Source organism: Haliotis asinina, chromosome 1 (genome assembly GCF_037392515.1).
Source record: "Haliotis asinina isolate JCU_RB_2024 chromosome 1, JCU_Hal_asi_v2, whole genome shotgun sequence".
Lineage (NCBI taxonomy): Eukaryota > Metazoa > Mollusca > Gastropoda > Lepetellida > Haliotidae > Haliotis > Haliotis asinina.
The window spans coordinates 14615688-14640683 of NC_090280.1; the positions used below are offsets into that span (position 1 = coordinate 14615688).

Below are 24996 nucleotides of genomic sequence, written 5' to 3' on the forward strand. Positions count from 1 at the left end.
CAAGTTCAGATACAGCTAGCTGGACAAGCGCTCATTACAGGTCATTTTGGTTGTTTGTTGTGACAAGTTCAGATACAGCTAGTTGGACAAGCGCTCATTACAGGTCATTTTGGTTGTTTGTTGTGACAAGTTCAGATACAGCTAGCTGGACAAGCGCTCATTACAGGTCATTTTGGTTGTTTGTTGTGACAAGTTCAGATACAGCTAGCTGGACAAGCGCTCATTACAGGTCATTTTGGTTGTTTGTTGTGACAAGTTCAGATACAGCTAGTTGGACAAGCGCTCATTACAGGTCATTTTGGTTGTTTGTTGTGACAAGTTCAGATACAGCTAGCTGGACAAGCGCTCATTACAGGTCATTTTGGTTGTTTGTTGTGACAAGTTCAGATACAGCTAGCTGGACAAGCGCTCATTACAGGTCATTTTGGTTGTTTGTTGTGACAAGTTCAGATACAGCTAGCTGGACAAGCGCTCATTACAGGTCATTTTGGTTGTTTGTTGTGACAAGTTCAGATACAGCTAGCTGGACAAGCGCTCATTACAGGTCATTTTGGTTGTTTGTTGTGACAAGTTCAGATACAGCTAGCTGGACAAGCGCTCATTACAGGTCATTTTGGTTGTTTGTTGTGACAAGTTCAGATACAGCTAGTTGGACAAGCGCTCATTACAGGTCATTTTGGTTTCAGCCGGCGTTCACGTGATTTGACCCCTGCCTCGAGTCAGGAGTCTCTCCACATGGCTGGTGGCGCCCCCTCACATTCAGCACGTGACAACCTCATTATCAACACCTCGGAGATCCGTGATGACGAGTGAGTTACCTCCTTTAGTTGCTACCATGGCAACTGTAGTGATGAGTATTAAAACAAGTAGTTTTTACCATGGTTACTGTGAGGATATTGGGTGAGCTATTGCATTGTATCTGTTTCTGACAGAACAAGGTGATGCTTTGTTGATTATGCCACAATTTCGTTTTTCATGGTTACGAAAGTATTGATGATGTTTCCATGGTTACTTCAGTGTTGTTGTTATATGTAGGTTACAGATCTGTAGTTGTTTCCATGGTTACAAAGGTGATGCTTAGGGAGATACATCACTAATTTAGTTTCCATGGTGAGTGTTTAAGTCAGTAGCACACTGTCAGACAAAATGTGTTCATTAATAGCAAGAATATAACAATCCCTGACGGAATGTTTCAGACGCAGAAAATCTTCAGCAGATATCTCATCACGACCCCAAAACACAACTATTGAAGAGGACCCAAGGGAGACAACTCTGGATGATCCTGAGAGCCCATCAAATAGTGACAAGGTAAACGGCAATGTGGAAAATGCCAGTGAAGAGAGTGGAGGTGACAATAAGGAGCCCTCACCACAAATCTCCTTCGACAATGGCTCCATCTTGGATGACAGACCATCGGAGAAGCGTATGTACATCATAGATGGAGAATCGCAGTTGGAGAAGGAGAAACTGCCGAACAGACATGCCCGGGAGAAATCATTCGAGAGGTCCCTCGACAACATCATGGACAAATGTTCAGAGAAGTCGCTGGACCTCAACTTAAGCGTGGAGTCATGGAATGGGTCCATGAGTGACGCCAGTTGTCGGTCTCCAGACAACAGCCTTGCAGCAGCCTCCAGCTCACTCAAATATTCTAAGAATGAGAAGAAGAAGAAATCAGCGTGGTATACAGTAAGTATTGTGTTCTCTACCTTTCCTTCCGAGTGTAGGGATGATGGGGTAGCATTGTGGTGAAGGTGTTTGCTAATGCTGAAGACCAGGTTCGATTCCGTTCACAAGGACAATCTGTAAAGCCCATTTCTGTAAAACTAAATTTAGTCATACCTTTTGGCAGTGGGAGATGTGCCAGTTTACACATGTCAGAGGGGTACACTAAGTCCAATGTGCCAAACTACCAGTTGTCAGACTGTGTTTGTGGAAGCCACGGTGGCTGAGCGGGTTAAAATTTCAGAATTTGTGTGCTGGCGAGTGGGTGCCTGATTGCTAAAAGCAGTGTAAAACTAAACTCAAACACTGACTGATTCACTCCAGGCATAAGTGATCAACACACTGGGTCGATCCATGTATGTTTTTCCCCATGCATGATATGAATCATTTATAAGAAGGGTTAAAAGGTAATGGAATCATGCAAAAGTCGTAGATTTTTAGTGTGAGTTTCCCTGGCCAGGAATAGTTGTAGGAGACATGCATTGTTAGAGTGCTGAAGATAAGGGTTGTTTTTTGTTACCTGACTGAAAATAGATCATGGGGAAAATTGCTAACTAAATATTCACTGATAGATAACAAAGAAGTAAGTTGAGTAATGATAAAAAATTGAAAAAACGATACCAACCTATATCTTATCACAGGTGAGCTGTGACTAATTTATGTTAATGATGCCATTTATATGGCATACAGATTACTAACACTTTCTGAACACCAGTCAGAATCAATGTTGACATGTCTTTATATATTGTGTGTGTTTTCCTCTCCATAATCATGAAGAATTCTTTCTAGCAAGAATATTTCAGATTTTTGTTGAGTCAGCCCTAGTTTCTGGTAGTATGTAGTTGTAACATGCATGTTACCCCTTGAAATCAGTGAAGTAAGGTTCGAATCATTTTTGTTGAGATTTTGATATATCATGGAAAACTGGCCCGGTATCCTGGATATGTGATGATACACAAGCCAAGATGGAGGAGGCAGGGTCAATATCTTCCATTGTACAGAGTTGCTCCCCTTGTACATACCTTCTGAATCCTGTCAGTGAATGCTTGAAGATTTGTTGTCAGTTAACTTGCCTATCTAGTCCCTAACAGATGCTGAGGAAATAAGGCAATGGTATCAGTGTTACTTGTCTATCATCCACCAGTCAATTACTGAGGAAATGGGACCTTGTTATTAGTGTTATTTGTCTATCATGCACCATTCAATTGCTGAGGAAATAAGGCCATGGTAACAGTGTTATTTGTCTATCATGCATCAATCAATTACTGAGGAGATAAGGCCATGGTAACGGTGTTATTTGCCTATCATGCACCAATCAATTGCTGAGGAAATAAGGCCATGGTAACAGTGTTATTTGCCTATCATGCACCAATCAATTGCTGAGGAAATAAGGCCATGGTAACAGTGTTATTTGCCTATCATGCACCAATCAATTACTGAGGAAATAAGGTCATGTTATAGTGTTATTTGCCTATCATCCACCAGTCAAAGGCCATGTTAAAAGTGTTACTTACGTATCATCCATCAATCAATTGTTGAGGAAATGGGACCATGTTAAGGACATTTGCCTGCCTGGTACCCACCAACTGCAGAGGAATTGGGGGGTATTTTATTGTTGTTACTTGTTTACCTGGTACCAATGAGCGGAAAAATGGTACTAATCTCCTGTATGATAGGATGAGGTTAGGGCTGAACTCTTCATGAATATATAGATCAGCAAGCCAGGTTTCGTGTGAAGAAATGAGTCTGAATGCCCCCCTGGATTGGACCTACTTTCCAGGGGCAATGACAGATGTTACTTCATTGGTTGCTTTCTGACAAGAATGGTTGTGTTTAGCCTATGGGGGAAACTGAATTTAGTCATGGGGAAATAGATACATTTAGTCAACATGGATGAACACCGATACAGGGTTTGTGCTTCTACTGTGTGGTTTATTTGTCCTATCTTAGGTTTAGATTTGAAGTGAACAGTTGCATGAATCACTATTCTGTCATGTTCAAGAACCAAAGTCTAATTTTGGGAGTTATGTACGTTTTCTTATGTGAAACCAAGAATATGAGATGCAGCACTTTGTATAATGTGTTATGAATGTGAAATAAAGAATATGCATGATCAATTTGCTTGTCTTAACACAGAACCTGCACATTGTCAATGATATATCCATACCAACAGGTAACACATGGTGGCCCAGCCACATGGTACACACTATAGATTTCCAACAACCTCTGTGTGACATGGTGGTGATTGCCTTCAACAACTTTGTTGTTCTGTGACAGATTATGATTGGATTGTCAAGGTTGATCTATTGCAGGGTGGTGATAGATTATAGATCTACACTGTTTGAAGATGTGGGTATGTAGTGTATTGAAAAGTGTTTGTATGAGGATTTCACCCTGTAAGATCCTGGTTGAGACTAGTTTGTCCCCGTATATTCTGGGAGAAAGTTGGTCTTAAGTAGGCAGTATACTTGTCCTTGTAGGGATTCTGATGTAGAATTTATATCCAGGAAAGAATAGGTTTTTGGTCTTATACTTTGAATGTACTGAACAAGCTCCTGTTTCCTGAGAACATATGTTAGAATTGATGTTCAGCAAACGAGTTGGTATGTCAGGTGAATAACAGGATCTTACCCAAATTGTGTAAATAGATAATCATGATTCCAATCACTGGATTGCATAGTCTTCACTTAAATATTTTCCGGTGACAATATGTAGCCAGAATATAGTAGATTGTGGTTTTAAACAACAAGCTAGCAGACCAATAGTCACACATACTATATCATCGGTGTCATCTTGTAAACACTTTTAGTTTTGGTTTTAAACATTGTCCATCTGATTATATTTCTAGTTCCATTTCTGTGACATCATTAAATTACTGCTTAACTGAGACCAAACTCTGTTAAAACTTGTCCCTCAAATGCGAGTGTTGTGATGATCTTTGGCAGTGTAAGGGATGTAACTCTTGTCTGCTTCATTACATAGAAGACATGTTTGCAGTTCAGCCTCAGTGAAATATTGAGTCTGTAGTACAGACCCAGAGACTGATATATCCATCACAGCCCATGCAGGTTCAAGAGTGTAGGAAGTCATTGGAAATGAAGAGATTCTCATGACTCATATCGAATTTAGTTATTATGATTCAACAATATTAACTGTTTACATCTCAGTTGTTTGATAAGATTGTAATCTGTAAAGTGTAGTGTATTATAACTAAGAGGGCCTCCTGTTGTGTGAATCACATTGGTTAAATCAGCACCTTGCTATTATTGTGGGATCCTGGATGAAGATGTGAAACTACCAGTCATGGGATATGACAGAAGCACTCGTAAAATATTGTAGTGTCACATTTTGTTGGGCACCAGCAACAGCACCAATCCGCTCCTACTCTTCAAGAGTACTTTTTGGTTAGGTAGTGAAATTGTAACTTACAGAGTGTTTAGGGAAGTGTCAAGATGTGTTTTATTCAACATATTAAAGTATTTGCAGTGAAACAGGTAGAGTTATGTTTTATTTTTTCATGTAGGGTTGGCAGTAAACTTTCAGTGTGTCGATTTGTGGTGTGAAATCTTAAATTAATCTTGCTGGGGCTGCTGTTTGGGCAGAGTTGAGTCCAGCAAAAACACATCCTGTCTTGTTATGTTGTTTACAAGTCTTGCTGGACATGATTACTCTGTGTAGTAAATGCAGTTATACAATTGCAGTTCGTGGTTTATGCCCCACTCACTCACTCACTCACTCACCCAAACTCTCACTCCCTCATTCTCACTCACTCACTCACTCTTAGTCATGTCTTAGTCTTGTCTTAGTCATGAACCAATCCAAATGCTGTTCAAGGAACCTTCCTCACCACCATGTGTTAAAGCCTCCCCTGGGGAGTCTAATGGCTGCTGGTCATGGTGACGACCTGGGTTAGATTCCCCACATGGGTACATGTGAAGCCCATTTCTGATGTCCACCACTCTGATGTTGCTGAAATATTGCTGAATCAGTAGTAAATGCAGTGTAAAACCTTATTCACTTACTCACTAAAGCCTCCTATTCCTCTAGCGTGTGTGTGGAGTCCTGAGAGGTGTGCATGTGACATCAAAGTCAAGATGAACATAAGAGAGACACGGTTGTCAACATTGTCATGTACTCAGGTCTCCACTTCCTGGACCAGGCACAGAAGTCCAGCCATTGATGTTGTGTCATGTGATGTGTTGATACAAACTCGGCTACATGTGATTAGCAGGTTAGTGATGATAAGGTTAAGGATCAATCTTTCTTTCGTGGTCAAGAATCGCAGCAAATGTGTGGTAAGTTGAGCTCTTTTTCATTTGTGGCAAGAATGCTGTTAAAATAGCTTCTATGAGAGCTCCGGACAGAGTTGCATTCCTTGAGCACACTGAAACAGGTCATTTGGACTGTTCTGATCATGTTTCTTGCTCTTTCAGCTCAATACTTGTGTTCTTGGCTTCACCAATGTAGAAAAAGGTACTTGTGGGGAATTGTTCCCGGGTGTTCGATGTGGCAAGCGAATACTTTAACCAGTAGGCTACCCCACCGGCCCCCTGTGGCTAGGACCAGCATCCTTAGCTTTCTGGTCATATTAAGGTGATAGCCTGTGATGGAACTGCTGTACTGTGAAATCCAACTTACTCTACTCGAGTTCTTGATTCTACTGACAAACCCAGTTTGCATTATTGGTGTCTGAACTGTTACCTTAGGTCATGTGGAGTGTACCAGTGAAACAGTTACAGGATTTTCTCATTGTTGATTTCAATATAATAGATTGCTTGGTATACATCAATCACTTGATTGTCTGGTCTGCATACAGATGGAACTGAGGCATTAATCAGCCCAAACTCATACAGTATTCATGAAATGTTCACCAAGCTATAAGTAACAGCAGATTATCTGTCTTGGATTAATGTGAGATAATCCAACTTCTTGGGAAACTTGGTTCCTTGATCTGGTTCCACCCATGTACTCTATATTGCTAGACTTGCACAAGTCTGTAAGGTAAAAATCAATAGTTTAAGTGATCATTTATATAAAATGATAAATAAACTGTGTCCTGTGATTTCACAGTCCTTATCAGTGCTAACTCAGGGGTTCGAAATTCTTTTAAACAGCCACTTGCCACAGTGCAAGTGACTCGAAGAGAGTAAATTGTCCTGACTAATTTTCCACTTGCCCTGATTTCATTTCATAATTAACTCTACTCTATACTTTTTGCTACTTTTTGAGCAGATATGAAATGAAATCCAAGTTTATTTGCAGTTTGAAACCATAAGTGGAAACTGTCTAGCAGCCCATGGACAAGTAAGATAACATTGTTTGATTGCCTGAAATGAAATCTGACTTGTCCCGAGCATTGGGCGATGGAATATTGGAACCCCTGTAACTTCTTTATAATTAGAACGGAGAGCAGTAGGGTGGCCAGCTCATTGAGTTTATTCCTCACAATAAACATTCTAAACATTCACGGGTGGGGGTGGGAGGTACAGTTTTATTGATGGTATTAAAAGAAATATAACTCTTGTATGGGAGGTTATGGTGCAACATTTTCTGTATTCATATTTTATGATATTCTGAAGGCATAACACTAAAAGTTACCTGTCTCTCTCTGTAAATGAACGGTAGTGGTAGACTGCTCAATATAACCATGTCCCAGCTGACAGGCTTTGAATATATTTACCTGATGTGCCATGCATGTCCTGCTGTGCGTAGAGTGACCCCTGGTGGCAGTACCAGGAAGCAGACAGTCTTTCCCCTATATCTCTATAGGTGCTTGACTGTGTGCTGACCCTTTCTACCAGACTCTGCATACCAGCAGTACATCTGTATGACAGTCTGGTGTTTATGGTCATATTGAATTGGGACAGGACATGCTATTAATATGGTCAATATTAACTTGCCTGATTGGGCACATTACTTACTTCCTTCAAATTGAAATGCATGTATATTAAACATTTGTGAATTGAGGTGTGTGATATACATTTATGTGATATCTGTTGTGTCAGTTGTAAAATAGCAGTTGCTGAAAATTGTTATGTGGTTCTATTTCTGGAAGGTTTGAATGTAGTTGTAGTGTTCCAGGTGGGCCTTTTGTGTAGTGTGTTATAACTGGAGCACTCAACAAGGACAGGTTTAGCTGTAAGACTGCCTGGGTGGTGCATGCAGAACAACGCGAGTCTCACTAATGCTCAAAGGTTGCTGTCATTATTCAGCAGACTGAGAGTGCTGGTAGTTAGTTCATTCCTGGTCTACAATGTGTTGACTATATTGTTATAACGATACAAGTTTTCCTGGAAAGTGTTTTACAGAAGAGCTCCAGAAGAGCTCCAGAATCGCAGCCTTCTACAGCTGAGTAATAGTTATGTTGAATTTTGTCACTGGTAAAGCTAATGTCGACCAGCCTGTCAGTGACTGGGGTTTTGTCATAGAATCACAGTGCATTTTGCCCACAGGATACCATTACTTCTAGAGAACATTCATTGTTTCCATTTTGGTGAACACTGTAAACTGGTCTGTGTGATTTTTCATAGAGGTGTGTTACCAGCAAGTGTTGCTTGTTGCCTGAGATGGAGACTTGGCAGGGTCATGTTTATGGCAAGTGGACTAAGGTGGGATAACACCTTGGACATGTGATATACAGTCATTTCTACAGTCAGCTGGGGAGTGGTCAGTCCTGGATGGTCGGTCCATTAGTATCTTGGAGATATGGATATGCACTTCACCAGTCAGGATAACTCATGTACGATTCATCATCTCTCCAATTCAGAAGGGACTATAGACATGGAAAATAGTCACAGAAAACTAACAAATATGTTGTCTTCATCTTCGCTGAGCGTGTCTGATGTTGTGGGCAGTGTTACTGGTACCGTGGCTGATGTTGTTGGTGGTGCTGTTGGGGACGCAGTGGACAGTATCTGTATGGTAAGTAGCAATTTATTTAACAAAGGAGTTGTTTTCAGTGGTGATTGATTTGAAATTTGAATAGAGATGTGGGTTTTGCTATGGCAACTTTTCCATTTTTGATGCAAGGGTTAAACATCACTTACACTTTTGCATTCCTGTTGTAGTAGCAAGGAGAATCTATTTGGCATCATATGATTGTACTGACAGTATGACTGAAAAAACCAGCTTCACTCTCTCTGTCTCACAGTCGCTGAATATTCATGAAGATCTGGATTAGTATTGGTCTTAAGTATCCCATGCTTGATGTAACAAACAGCAGTCAGGATCAGAGGGTCAGTGCAAAGATCATGGATGGTGGGTAGCCTAGTGGTTAAAGTGTTAGCTTGTCACAGTAAAGATGGGTTTGATTTCTCACATGTAGCCTTTGAAGATCTGGTGTAGAACTAATTTTCAGTAAACCATGCTTGTAACCTATGAGGCGGCTATCAGGACTAGGTAGACTTGGTTGGCACATGTATATCAGCTGCATAGATTGATGCTCATGCTGCTGGTCACTGGATTGTCTGGCCCAGAGTCAGTTGTTGACAGATTGCCATCTTGTAGCTGGAATATTGCTAACTTTTTGTTACAGAACTATGTATTTGCCATTCCTCCTAACACTTAGTGTAATGCACAATGCTAAGTCCAGATTTCCTCACTTAATCTCCAATCACACTGAGGCTTCGTTCCAAATTAACTGGAGTTCATTGTTTCTGTCAGACTTCTGTACATTAATAGTCAAAGCACCAGTCAATCTCTTTCTGTGGTCCACATTGAAGGGAGATAACTCCTGAGTGTGTGGGACATGTTTATCGTTGTACTTAGGTTTATTGTTTAGCATTTTATTCACCAGACTGGGCACTAACTCCAACAAGTCAAATTGTAGTGAGTCTTCAGTGATGAGAGGGCTAAACATTAAAGACTGTTGCTCTCGCATGACAGTAAAGCCAAACACACCAACTTTGAGAGCATAGAGATATGGATTGAAATCTTGGTATCTTAAAAATATGTTTTTGTCATTCATTAATACACATAAGGCTTAAAATGTGAACATCAAAATTATGCGTAGTGTAATACCTTCAGAAACTTCAGGCAAACAAACAGGTGATAACAAACTTGGTCAGTAAGATGTGAATCTGAGAAATTTTTTGGATTGATATTGTCAGGAAAGAATTATGGGAGGAACAATTTGATCAGTAAACTTGTGGCATCACAGATTTCTCCTACACCACAAGAATGAAAACGAAATGCAAATATTATAATTACAACCCCAGCAGTTAGAAGTATTACATCAGGCAGTTGCCTTGTCTGAGGAATATATCAGTCAGTATCTACACATAGGAACAGAGTCTAACCTAAAAGCCACACAGATGGAATATTGCTGACAGCATTATTGTGAGGGATTACTCAAATATTCTTCAAATTGCTTTAAACCTGTATCACTCACTTAATATTCACCCATGTAGGGAAGCACATTGAAACCTCCTCATGTCTGTTCCCCCTCATGAATTTTAGGCTGATATTTCTGAAACTGAAAGAAGTAAAATTTGCATGCTAACTTAGTTTATCATTTGTGTGTAAACACACTGTCAGAATTATGTGCAGTCACAGCCAGATATTGTCTTTCTCTCAACTCTACGCGCAGTATAAGGGTTGGTGTGGTTCCACAGCAGTTGGACCAGACCATTACTAATTAGGTTACTCTGGCATTTGACAGGCAAAGTCAATATCAAGTATACACCATAGCTATAGTATGTAATAGTACTTGTCGACTCTGAGCAGTGAGGGAGGAGTTGTTCCTACAGTAGTCATATAGCACTGTATGTTATGTGATAGGAATGTGGAGTAAATACTACAGTATCCATAGAGGTGTTGTACAGCACTGCTGGAAGCTGTCATTGACAGAACCTTTCTCTGTATCTTCACTGTTGTATCAATGCAGTAGAATTATATACTATTTGACCAAGTGCAAAATAATTTGAAATAAGGAAAACTGTATACTTCAATTTGTATTTTACTGAATGTTTATAACAAAGTGTCTGTAATTGTCCTAACCTTCCTGGCAGGCGTACCGCTAACCTGTAAGATCACAGAAGAATACTTTCGTGAAATTGTGTCTCATAGATAAGGCGACCCCCTTCTACAGACTGCCTTTTTTGGGTCCTCAAAATATCCACTACTCATGACCTCATTGCAGCTTAATCTCTCCAGTAATTAAGGGTTTTTTGAAAAGGAGAAACAGAATTGGTGCATAACAGAAGTATGATTAATTCCTGGATGGAGAGTGTTTATATCATATAAAATGTGAATAAGGACAGAATGATGGTGATTAAAGACCAGTGTCATTACAAAATAGTTGATGGTTAGATATTCAAATTCAAGATAGGCCAAAGACAGTCATTGTAGATAAGTAACAGATTAACCAACATTGTTGCATGATAACAGATTAAAATCTATTGTAGAATAACTGCAACATTGATGCAAGACAGCAGATCAAAATCTGTTGACCTACACTCACCACTGTTGCAGGATGACACATGAACATTATTAAGGGAGAACAGCTTGATTTACAATAAAATTGGACAGACAATTCCAGGTAGATATATGCCATGTGAAGCCATTCAGATGTTTAATGTGTGGTATAGATAATATAACATAGGTCACACTTGCTCTCAGTAACCACCTGTCACATGAATATGTATACCACAACATTGCTATTGCTTGACATGAATATGGTTATGGTGCATAGAGAAATACTGCTCATTTTCTAGTTGGAAGCACCTGATGGTGGTGTGCCGTTGGATCCTCTCAAGTGTTCAGGGATATGTCTGTGTATGAACATCATGAACATGTGATGTATCTGTGACAAACATAAGGAACTTGTCACTCAACAGCCAAGGTTTTCATAAGAGTACAGCTTGGATATTTGTGAAATAGGAATAATCTTCAAGCACCCTTTGTGTCATAAGCCCATGAGGATACTGGGCTAAAGTCCAATAGATCTTGCAAACGAAAGGAAATGAATCTTTGTTATGCTCACAAGGATATACCTGGAAAAAACTTTGATACTGCTCACAGGAATATTCTAGAAAGGAACAGGATTTTGATACCACCCACAGGGATATATTAGAAAGGAATAAGTATTTGATATTGCTCACAGGGGTATACAAAGAAGGAATAAGACTTTGATATCGCTCACAGGGATATACAAGGAAGGAATAAGACTTTGATATCTCTCACAGGGATATACAAGGAAGGAATAAGACTTTGATGTCGCTCACAAGGGTATTCAAGGAAGGAATAAGACGTTGATATCTCTCACAGGGGTATACAAAGAAGGAATAAGACTTTGATATCTCTCACAGGGATATACAAGGAAGGAATAAGACTTTGATGTCACTCACAGGGATATACAAGGAAGGAATAAGACTTTGATATCTCTCACAGGGATATACAAGGAAGGAATAAGACTTTGATATCTCTCACAGGGGTATACAAGGAAGGAATAAGACTTTGATATTGCTCACAGGGATATACAAGGAAGGAATAAGACTTTGATATCTCTCACAGGGGTATACAAGGAAGGAATAAGACTTTGATGTCGCTCACAAGGGCATACAAGGAAGGAATAAGACTTTGATGTCGCTCACAAGGGTATTCAAGGAAGGAATAAGACGTTGATATCTCTCACAGGGGTATACAAGAAAGGAATAAGACTTTGATACCAGTCTGTCACACACAAAAGAATCTACAGAAGAAGGATTTGAATCTTGTCTGTCTCACAGATACAAGACTACAGAAGTGAGACATTAATAAGAATTTGTACCTCACAAGGATATAGAGCGGCAGAAAGACAAGGACATAAAACTGTTGATGTTGCTATAGATAAAGATTTGTGTGACTGCCCAGGCCTGAGTGACATTAACTATATAGTTCTAAGAACTCCCAGTGCCTGCAGCACCTGCAGCACCTGCAGCACCTGCAGCATGCTGGATGTCAGTCACTACAGCCAGATGGAGGAGTGTGATGTGTTGTATGCATCCTTCACATATCGACCTCCGGGAATGAACCCACTGCTCCACAAATCTCGACCAAGAAAGGTAGGATTGGCATGCAATAATGAGTATGGCAGTCTATGGGCCCATGTCATGATGCTTCTATAAACCTCCAGTCATGTCATTCTGTGGTCTTGCCACGTTCTCTTGTTACCAAGGAAACCTCTACAGGCAGTTTTACAAGCATTCTCCATGAAATCATGTAGATTTCCTAAGAATTGCCTGCATACCAGCAGTATTTTTAGGAATCGCCCTTAACTTTGAATTATTAGTTTTTTTTGAAGATTGATGTTACTTTGCCCTGCTATCACTAAATCAAATCGTAAAATATCACATTATTGTCAACTTCCAAGACATAGTGCCCACTCCTTGTTTTTTAACCTGCAACCCTGCCAGTCACATCCCAGTTGATTTCTACAGTAAGTACCAAGTATTAAACTAATATGTATAAAGTATATCTTTGGTCGGTTCATAAGCTGGACTCTGAGGTTTTGTCTGCCCTCCCCAATTTGCCTCTGCCATGGCTTACAAGACCTCAGAGTCAGTTTTGGTCCTTTTCATATAAAATGGAGGATAAGGGCAGTGTATGAAACTCCTTCAGAAAGACAGGAAGCCTACAGGACTGATAACTAAAAATGTTGCCGCTCCTGTTAACATGTAACTAGCCTTGTGTTAAATATAGGAAATTGAGATATGGCGTTAAAAGAAAGTAATTAATGAATAACTTGTAGTGAGGTAAACTTAAAGGTGTGCAAAAGCAAATTTAATAAAACCATGTGTTGATAGTCACTTGATTCATTCAGTATCACTGCCATTGGAAAAGAACGACATTAGTCATTGGCTGAAAGCATTCTCTAGACCAGTCACATTTAGTATTAGATAAATGGGTAGGTTGATCTGTGGAAGTTACAGTTTGACTGATGATGAACTATACAGACATCATCTAGTTACAACAATTGCAAATTAGTTTTGGGAAATTTCCCATAGTCTGTGACATGGTCAAATACATACCTTTGAAAAATGTATTGGCGCACAGGGCCGGCTATAAAAAAAGTTGTAACCCCCCCATGTAACTAGGAAGCAGCAGGCTACCGGGCAGACGCTGTCTCATACACTGACAAGGGCATTCTTTAATTCAGGGAGCATGAAACCTCAGTACGTTTTCATGTCTCAGCTTTTCTTGTGTTAATGTGATGGTTGTCTGGGTTAGAACATCTAACAGTATGAGATTGGTGAAAGCCTTGAGAGGTTGTTTTATTCCTAACCAGGTTTTTAGTGCATCAGAAACATGTGCTTGTGGTTTCATATCCTGGTTCCCCCTGATTGTGTCTCTAGGTGAATCAGCTCCATACCTACACTCATGGGTTTTGACTCAGTGTAAGAGACCTGCACTTCAGTGTTCTTTCATCACCAACCTGGCAACCCTTGATGAAACCGGAATACCGTTAAAAGCAGCTTTTTCACACACTCTTCAGTGTCCACGAACAGTGTTGGACCCTTTGACAAACTGGCAGATTTGCTGACAGTCTGATGGAAGCCTACAACACGCCCACCCCATTGTGAGACTGCAAGTTTCACAATGACTTTGACTGAAGCTTTTGTATGTGACATGTCACACTTGTTCGCTGTTCATACGTTTTATATTTGTTAATAAATTCCGTACCAATTATAAGAAACGTTAAATGTGGAATGCGTGTTTAAATCTTTTCCTATGGTTCCTGTGTATTTTCAGTGGGTCAGACAGACATCTGAATCTTACAGGACCCAATGTCCTGGTACTTTGAAACACCGTTTGTGAACACTCACTTTCTTGGTGTAGATTCTCTTTACTCTCTTGGTGTAGTTTCTCGGGTTAGCATGCAGATTCCAGGACTCCTGCCCATCCATCAGATGATGGCAGGCATCTAAAAGCCCAGCTTGGTTAAACTGAGCCTTTACCTTTGACCCAGTCAGCTTGACAGATCACCCTTGAATATGTTCATGGCCATCATCTGTTCCTCTGGCAGTGTGATGCTAGGCACCTGACACTGTCAACTGTGACCACATCAGTTTGTCTGGTCCAACATTGATGGGCAGGTGACCTTGGACTCTGAGGCTGCTGACTGGGTGTAGCAGCAGACGGTTTCCATGAAGGTTGGTAGTACTCCATCCAGACCATGACTGTCCCAAGACCACATTTCTCTGGCAAACTCTTGATTTCTTTCTTTCTGGCTCATATAGAATAGATTCTGTAGACATTATATTTCAGAGACTTTGCTAGTAATATCCCAAAAGTGAGCTGAATTCAATGTTCTGGTGATTTCGATGATTGCATTGCTTGCACCATACCAGGCAAGTATGTGCACGACTGGAGAGCACAGGCAGTTTCATCGGTAGGACAGAAGCTCAGTTGTATTATTGACAGTGGAAATCCAGAAGTTAACTTATATACAAAAAGCAAACAACCATTAATATTATTTATCTTAGATAGTTAATACCACTTCAGATACAAAATCAGTTGCCAGTATAATAAAAAATAGCAACCAGAAATCCAGTAAGATACTCTCCCTTGCCATGCAGAGTGAGAAGGACAGCTCATTGTTCAATAGTTTCACCCATACAATGTCATCAATGCGATTTTTGAAGAAAACACTTTATGTTTTTTTGTGTCAAATTGATGACTATATCCTTATTCACACAAGGTTAGTAAGGAAAATATTTTTATTGCTATTTAAAGACATAAATTGTGTTTTTGCCTCAGATCGTCAAAAGAACCCAGCACTGGGTTACATTGTCACAAAGGTTATCCGTCATGGAGATATCTCCAGGCACTTGAAGGAAAGTGTCAATGAAAATCATGCTTCTTTTCTTTGTGTAGTCATTACTTCGTCAAAACTCTGTCTATTTATCAAATGCAAAGGCCATTTTCTTTGGCTTATATTTTCATAATTGGACAAATTAACAAAGCGTTACAATGACTATTATATTACAAAGCTGGGGTGGGTAATAATATTAAATCGAAAGCAGGGGTTATCTCAAGTTTGATGTCACTTTAATTAGTGACATTTGCGGTTTAGCAGGTTGGAAACTCTTATTATGGTGAAGAATACTTTTCAGTGTGTTAACTCTTCAAGCCGTAATTCCTTGATTTAAGCTGTAAAAAAATGCATTATTTTAAATGGACTGAGTTGTATGTCACAACATTTAGCTGATATTCAAGCTGATACACAGATAAACTCGGAAGCCCTGTTCTCTGCATAGAGTAAGCTGTTTTGAGCTGTTTCTCCAAGATTTACTGTACTTGTACTGAGCATTGTGTGCATTCAGAAAAATACTTTTGGTTCTACAAAAGTTTGAAAAGAAGTATTCATTCAAAAACAAATGTTCACTATCCCAGTGGTATGAAACATTTTGTAGAGTCCATCCATTGGTCATTTTGTAAAAGGTGGTATTTTAGTAGTCAAGCAGTGGGTGTCTGGCATATCCGTGGTATTATTCACAAAGCTGGTTTGGCCTTGGCTGTACCATGGGTGTATGTGTACTCAAGATGTCAGATGTCAACATTTTTAGGCATTGTTTCAAAACTGATAAAATTAAATTTTTGTTTCACTTTCACCGCTTCTTATTACACAGCAGCCATCTAGGTAATGTCTCATTCATGTTGTGCATTGTTGTAACAGGAGGTGAAATGCAATACTTGGATGTAATGTAATTGCATGGAAATGTATGGAGATTTAACCAACAATGGATAATGCTCATCTTTCAATAGTTCCAAGTGCACATAGGCTCCACAAGGCCTTGTGTATCATTAGTTATAAGTAAGGATAGGTTTTATGAAGCAGATTCCAATGTTTTCAATGCTGTGTTGAGGAATTTCACCAGTGTGTGAAATATGCTCAAAACCTATCCTGACATCTGGACTGGTAACTTCAAAATGTTATCTGCCCAAATGGATTTTACCAGACTGACATGAAGATATGGTGAATTTTCTCAGATCTGTGGAAAATCCAAACATTTTAGCATTCAACAGGCTTACTGTAAATCCTTCAGAAACCTAGCCTGTCTTGGATGATCAGATGGACTTTATATTATACACTGATTACTTTAAAAATTATGCTGTTTTTCTTCTTCAGCTCTGTTACTTTATGATTACCAATATATATGCATTCATGATTCATGAATAAGACTGCATGATGACAGTTTAGGAGTTAAACCTTCATGACATACAACCGGTTGTATTACACATTTCCACATGAAATTTCCCCACGTTTTTAACCCATTCATCATGACAAAGGTTGTGAGGCAAGATGGTTCTTGTGGATTAACGATAATACTTGTCACACTTTTGTCTTTCTCTTTCTCCTTCTCAAGAGTTGCTGGGTCAGTTGGCTTGATAACTATCACACCTTGGTAATATTCGTCACAAATGTTGATAACACAGGTAAATCTATTTTCTCTTCCTATAATTAAAGCCGTAACAAAGAATGCCAGGAGACGTTTGTTTCTTGTGCCTATTTTGCCAACATGTGAAACATATTAAAATACTGCTGATGTAGCTTCAAGATAACCCGTAATGGCAAATTCAACCAGAATTGATACTATGAGTATAATTGTAAGAACCAATCAACGTGTTAACTGCATAAATTGTGGATATGAATGGTCTATTTCCAACAGTACTTAACCATTTTGCACACTGGACTTTTATGGCTATGTTCAAGGAAGTCCATAGACCAGATTCATGTATGTGTGTCTAAGAAATGTTCCAGTATTTCTGTAAGTTCTATTGAACACATTTCTTAATGAGGCAACACAGACACTCAGTTTGCTGAATTCAGTGAGAAAGCTAATCATGCGTGGAAGAGTATTTGATAATGAGTTTTTCACTTAGAGCGGGCCTCACACTCCAGCGCAGCGATGACTTAGCATAACATCACTGCCACAGGCTAATTTGCATATCACGTGACTCGACTTTTCTCATGTTTGTAAACAAATACTCATATTTGTAAGTAGACTGAGACTGGCATAACGCAAGCGATTTGGTGCGGTTTTCATATGGATGTTTTACACTTTGAGGCCATACTAGTTGTACAGATGGTTTTTTTTTCTTCTTGTGGTTACGCGTTTTTGTCCTCAGAAAACCCAAAGGCAGGAAGGGGAAAAAACATAAAAGTAAAAGTAATATTTCATTTAAGTATTTTACATTTGATAATTTGTGAAGTCTATATGGGGCGAAAAACAATCTGAAAAAAATATTTTCTCTTTAGTTCACATGTTTGGCCAATAAAAACAATAGGATTTTAATTTTTGAATAGGGAAAATTCACTTTTATTTTTTTTTTCTTATTCTTGAAAACGTAAGGCAGGCAGATCCGTAAAACAAGAATGAAGTTGGTCTGGCCTTACATAAATATTCATCTACAACTGTGACAGTAAGGTTTTATGAAAATACATATTTACGTTTCAAACCGGCTGCATCGTTTGCTCTCCATATGGCTTTGATGACAAGCACGTGGAGCAGTACAACCCTTGTAAACAAAGGTTTGCAGTGCAAATTGAAATAAAGTGACGAGTTTTGGGATATGACTTCTCGATGAAACTAAACCATGCTTAATTAGAAGAGGAGACACATCAAAAAGAAATAGTTAAGAAATTGTGTACATAATATTGAATGTGTAAGGCATCGGCACATCTTTCTGGTCTGTGGCAGAGGTACTACCACATGGACCTCTGGGTAGGAGAGTGTGTTAGCCTTCCTGTGGCAGAGGTACTACCACATGGAACTCTGGGTAGGAGAGTGTGTTAGCCTTCCTGTGGCAAAGGTACTACCACATGGACCTCTGGGTAGGAGAGCGTGTTAGCCTTCCTGTGGCAGAGGTACTACCACATGGAACTCTGGGTATGAGAGTGTGTTAGCCTTCCTGTGGCAGAGGTACTACCACATGGAACTCTGGGTAGGAGAGTGTGTTAGCCTTCCTGTGGCAGAGGTACTACCACATGGACCTCTGGGTAGGAGAGCGTGTTAGCCTTCCTGTGGCAGTGGTACTACCACATGGACCTCTGGGTAGGAGAGTGTGTTAGCCTTCCTGTGGCAGTGGTACTACCACATGGAACTCTGGGTAGGAGAGTGTGTTAGCCTTCCTGTGGCAAAGGTACTACCACATGGAACTCTGGGTAGGAGAGTGTGTTAGCCTTCCTGTGGCAGTGGTACTACCACCTGGACCTCTGGGTAGGAGAGTGTGTTAGCCTTCCTGTGGCAGAGGTACTACCACATGGAACTCTGGGTAGGAGAGTGTGTTAGCCTTCCTGTGGCAGAGGTACTACCACATGGACCTCTGGGTAGGAGAGTGTGTTAGCCTTCCTGTGGTAAAGGTACTACCACATGGAACTCTGGGTAGGAGAGTGTGTTAGCCTTCCTGTGGCAAAGGTACTACCACATGGACCTCTGGGTAGGAGAGCGTGTTAGCCTTCCTGTGGCAAAGGTACTACCACATGGAACTCTGGGTAGGAGAGTGTGTTAGCCTTCCTGTGGCAAAGGTACTACCACATGGAACTCTGGGTAGGAGAGTGTGTTAGCCTTCCTGTGGCTAAGCTTTACAATGTAGTTTACACAGGCTATCAGTCACTTGTCAGTCATAGGTCAGTATCAACTCACCAGATACATCATGAACTTTGTTGTACCTATTTTCAGCCTCAGACTGTGAATCTATTGCCCTGATTAAGTGTTGATTCTAACCAGGAGATAAGTTCTCACCACCAGCAGTATGTGATACAAAGCTCATATTTGACAAGATGGTGTTACAAGATGTTGTCTCTGCAGGGATTCATGTTGTGTCTGTAGGTTTGTCAAACATTGTTCCTGTATTTACTCCCATATGGAGAACTTGGTTTGGTATAAGCCCACTGGCAAGATAGCCTGGGGTGTATTCAAATTTTCTGTGTTGGTGTTCATGATGTCAGTCACTGGGTTGTCTTGTTTAAACTAGTTAGTAGTTGAAAAATATAAATCATGTCAAGTGCTGTCTTAAACTGATGATGCCTCAGATTGGAATCTTACTGTTGATAGTGATACAGGTGACATCTTCATTTTAGTTTCAATGTGGGAACAACTTGCCAATGTATTGAATAATGGTCCATATTCACACTGTCCATTCAAGTCATAACAGTGTGAATACCTCATGTCAAAAGTACCGGGCCATAACATCAGGCAGCACTGATTGTGAGTTTTGCAATTAACGAAGTTGTTTTCTTTCAGATGCTGGCACCAAGCTACAAGACAAAAACAGATGATTTTCGCAAAACATTCAAGGATATTCCCCATGAAGAGCGCCTCATTGTTGGTGAGTAGTGTTTTAGTCAGGCAGGTTACTTCTGTGGACTCATGGTAGAGTGTCGGCCTTGAGTGCCCTTAGTCAGAGGTTCAATTCCATACGCACCCCCTGGTCTGGAAGATAGAATATCTGTCCAGAGAAGGAAAAGTTGCTGGTTTGTTGATACAGAAGACATGAAAAGATGATACCTGGTGTGAACCCACTGCTTACTTTGGTGTCCTGCTGCCTGTTGATAAAATAAATTAAGCCGACTTCGCTAACTGTCAGTATATTGACAGAGACGAGTGGCCTGGCAAACACACACTCTACCAGCCTAACTCTTATTTATTTCCTAGTGGATGGCAGTTTGTTATGTGATTACATTGTCAGTCAAATATACATATGTATACTCAAAGAATCTGAAAACTACTGAAATATGATGTATACAGTTTAGATATGGTGTGCCTGTGTTGTCAGATTACTCGTGTGCCCTGCAGAAGGACATCCTGGTGCAGGGACGGATGTACATAACACAGAACTGGATCTGCTTCTACGCCAACATCTTCAGATGGGAGACTGTGGTTTGTGAAACTTTTATGCTTGACAACTGTCCCCAACATCTCTTGCCCCCTGTATTATATCACAGTCATTAGTCCTGGGTTGGCAATGTCATGACACTATAACATGTTTAGATTTTCCATGGAAGTAATTTTCACTGCCAACTACCCTCAGTACAACAGATTATGTTCAACTTTGTGGATTCTTGCTTTTCTTAAATATTCTCTGGATAAATGAATTAGTAGATATTGGAGGTGCAAAAAATAGCAACACTTTCTTGTATGGTGCATAAGTGTATTTGTTCATTTTGCTCAGTAAAGAAAAGTCAAAAGCAATTTGATGTGATGGTATAAAGGATCAACAAATCTTTTTGTCATACCATCAGTAAGTGGAAATGTTTTGATCTTAAACACAAGGAAGTTTCCTGCAGTGTAAGGATAACTTGTATCCGACACATTGTATATCAGGAAGAATACATTCCAGTGAGTTGTTACTTTCGTTACAGTGTTTGCAATTTATCCATCTTAAATAACCATTCATTTGAATAGAATTAATAAAAATCAAAAGTACAAATGTACAGTGGACATTTGTGTACAATCAGTTTTTTTGTAACGCCATTAGTAGATTAACACAGACCAAGTAAAAGACCATTGTTGTTGCTTGCCTTGTTGTTGCCTATTTACTGGGACACAAGACTGTTAAACAAAATGTGAAACCATTTCATCCTGGAAATACTTACATTATTCAGACTGAATCTAGTAATTAGTTCTCTTTGGCTTGCCGTTGCCTGTTTGTTTCGAGCTGACCCTAGGTAGTTTTGAACTAAGTATTGTACACAGGATAGCATTGTTTCCTGAGCCAGGTAAGCAGCCAAGTAGATGTATACTTTGTATACTGATTCCACTAATATTCACTACAGCAGGTGAGGAGAACATGATGTAACATAATGTCCATGCAAAGCATACACAGCTTCCACTTATTTTCTTAAGTGTTCTTTTTGGTATGTCTTCTCCCGTAATCATGGTTACTGATTTGTTGTGTGTAGAACAAGTATAGTCAAACACTATTGTGTTTTGGTTGTCTCACACCAGTGAAAATTTCAGGTCTTCAGTAGAGAATCTGTGAGGAATTGGTCTTCAGCAACCCATACTTGTTATAAAAAGCGAGTAACAGGATCGGATGGTCATGCTTGCTGACTTGGTTGACTCATGTCATCGTATCCCAATTGCGGCGTAGATTGATGCTCATGATGTTGATCATTGGCTTATCTAGCCCAGACTTAAATATTTATAGCCTGCTTATAGCTGGAATATGGCAGAGTGCGACATAGAACTTAACTCACTCACTACTGACAACTTGTTTGGTTGTCCCAGTGCAAAAGCAAGGTGTTTTCAATATCTTCATATTGTAGTTACATCAGATAATCATTTCATCTTAAAACGCATATTGTTTGTTACTCATGTAATGTGCCCCATTATATCTGTACTCCTCATATGACTTTCACAGCTAACTATACAGTGCAAGGAGATTACAGCTGTCACAAAGGAGAAGACAGCGAGAGTCATCCCAAATGCAATTGCCATAACAACTGAACGGGAAAAGTACTTCTTTACATCGTTTGGTGCCCGCGATAAGACATTTATGATGCTCTTCCGAATATGGCAAAATGCGCTCTTGGACCAGGTAGGAGTTGTTTCCCATTGCAGCTTTTCTGGTCTGGTATGAATTGTTTATATCCATATACAATAAAAAATTGGTTGTGTAAAACAATACCTTACATATTTTTGACATTTCAAAAGTTGGACAGAATTAGCTATTTCCTGATAGTATCACTGAAATGTGCCTTGTTCTCTTTGATTGGTAGGGATATATAAATGAAATGTAATATTGTGGTTTATCAACCTGATATTATCATGTTATCACACTAGTTTTAACATCAGTATGTCATGTGTTGCTAGTTAATTTGTTGCCCTTTGAAGACAGGTTCACAAGTAGTAGAAATGTGTGACCCGTGTCCTCTCTCACACTGCTGGAGTATTGCAGAAAGTGTTGTATAAACATCGTCATTGACGGCAGTAAAGTGGTGTTTTGTTGCGACAGCCGATGAGCCCGAAGGAGTTGTGGCAGTGGATACACTACAGCTACGGTGAGGAGCTGGGTCTCACCTCCAGCGACGACGACTACGTGCCACCACCCGGCATGGACGATCTCCGAGAGAGACTCAGCAAGGAGGAGATACTGCCTCCCAAGGTAACTTACTTAAACTGCATACTCTTTTGTCCCTTCTTGACAGCATTGACTGTGTATATACTGAACAAACGATTAACGATCGTAAAATATATATTGTGTCATTTCTATATGAAATAGTGTGATCTTTGTTACAGAAAACGTATTGTTCTAAGTAACTTCTTATTTTTATTTTATGTGGAGGGTGTAGAGGGCTGGGGACTAATGGATGTCAACCAAATTCTGTAATGTATGGAAGTATGCACTTTGAAGTGTAGTAATAAATTTCCTTTTTCAAATGTATCACTTCCAAATGTCATTCAAAAACTCCATGAATCCATACATATGTATATTTGTATTTATGTTAGAAGTAAAACGTGCAGTGAAAGGGAAGAGGCTATCCATTAAATGCATGCTGCCCATGTTCACCCTGTCTGATTGTGTGTGTGTCACTGTGTTATGACCAGTATGTGAAAGAGGCACTGACCTGATAGCAGGTAGCTGGTCAGGGGTTAAAAAATCCCATCGCCCTATGCCCCAGAGACAATTCAGTATTCATTTTGGTCAATCAGATAATGGTATCTTACTTGTCTGTGCGCTACTGGAAAATTTCCACTTATGATTTCAAACTGCAAATAACTTTAGATTTCATGTCATATTTGCTCAAAATGTAGTCATTAAATTTTGCAATGATAATGATGTAGAGTTATCTTTCTTTGCTATTTATCACTTTTCAGTAAATAGTCCAGTAAACAGTAATATCGGATATCATGTTGAGTTATTATTTCATAGATACATCATCATGATTGTGTCTCAAAATCAGGGCAGGTGGAAAATTAGCTAGGACAAGTTACTTTCTTGAAGTCACTTGCTCTGTTGCAAGTGACTTTTTTTTTAAAAAAATTAACTCTCCTAGTAAAATTCCAGTCAGGCCCGAAAATCTGCACAGTCACTGGCTCGATTCGCTTGTGGATTTTCATTGGGTAATTTTGTAAATAAGATAAATGTCATTATCTGATTTCAACATATGTCATATTTGGGATTTCACTTTCTTAGTAAAGTACAAATTCTAGTACTTTTTTGGGTTGAGTCCCATAATCGCCAGCGCACAAAGTCAGCCGCCTAGCCCGCTTAACCACTGCGACTTCCACTGATGATAAGTCATGTAAGACTATGGCCTGATAAAAATGTTCATCATATTAGCAGCTCAGTTTCTACATTCCAGTTTCGGGCTAGAGAATTATAGAATTAATTATAGACCAACAGGTTAGTAAAATCTGGAAACATTTCGCACACTGGTTGTGACTGTTCCAAGATAGACAAGAGTTTCCTGCATGCTGGTGCTGGCAAGGCCACCATTGTCTGCGGTTTCTCTAAAGACGGCTCTGATGTTTCAGGGGCAGTCTGATTCATCAGATATTCATTTGCAGGGTGAGCTTGGTCAGCTGATCAGTAACGACGACACCGATGTCCTCGTGTCTGATGAAGTCTTCTGCCAGTCGCCAGTGCCATTAGATTCTCCACTTGGTATTCGTGGTACCGAGGTGCCAACTGATTTTGGGGACACAACGGAAGACAGTGAAGGTGTGTACGTTTTGTTTTGTCTTGGTTGATATGAGGGACTTCACAACTTGTATCATTATTCCAGGTATTTACTGGTAAACGACCTGACAACGGACCCCAATTTGCATACTTGGGAACGCCCCACAGAACGATTCACTTGAAACAAGAGGGAGACAGGTTGTCTGATAAATATCGAGATCTTCGTTTTCCCCGTGCGTTTCACACATGAATTGTTATAGCACACTCGATTTGGGAACAGGTAGCATCCCAACCAATTGAATCAACACAATATACTGAGCAATTATGTTTAGGACCACCTATCCATTTCACGAAGCAAATGACATTTTCCTGGGTTTTTTTTTTAACAAAATTGTTGAATATCTAAAATGCTTGTCAATGCCCCAATCATCTATTTGTCTTCGTCTTAACTAAAGGTTAGCGTGGCATATAAGTATCTTATGCCTGAAATTGCAGTCTTATCATTCGAAGGAATATGCGGTGTTGTTTTAATGGGTAAAGTTGACTTTTCATCTGCTAAATATTAAATAGATAATAACTACATATAGTTAATTGTGTTTCATTTGACTTTTTAATATGTTAAAAGTTATCTGTTACTGAATGGTGGTGGCTAAATCAGAGTAG

General features: G+C 39.7%; 1 protein-coding gene across 1 annotated transcript in view; it reads left to right on the forward strand.

Annotated features, from left to right (window-relative positions):
* Positions 1–24996, forward strand: part of LOC137287366 (protein Aster-B-like) — a 94437-nt gene that overhangs the window by 45499 nt on the left and 23942 nt on the right. The window contains exons 2-8 of the mRNA XM_067819628.1: positions 687–809; positions 1197–1689; positions 19953–20037; positions 20485–20588; positions 22072–22248; positions 22666–22815; positions 24222–24375. Coding sequence (XP_067675729.1) covers positions 687–809; positions 1197–1689; positions 19953–20037; positions 20485–20588; positions 22072–22248; positions 22666–22815; positions 24222–24375 — 1286 coding nt within the window. The remainder of the gene's footprint in view (positions 1–686; positions 810–1196; positions 1690–19952; positions 20038–20484; positions 20589–22071; positions 22249–22665; positions 22816–24221; positions 24376–24996) is intronic.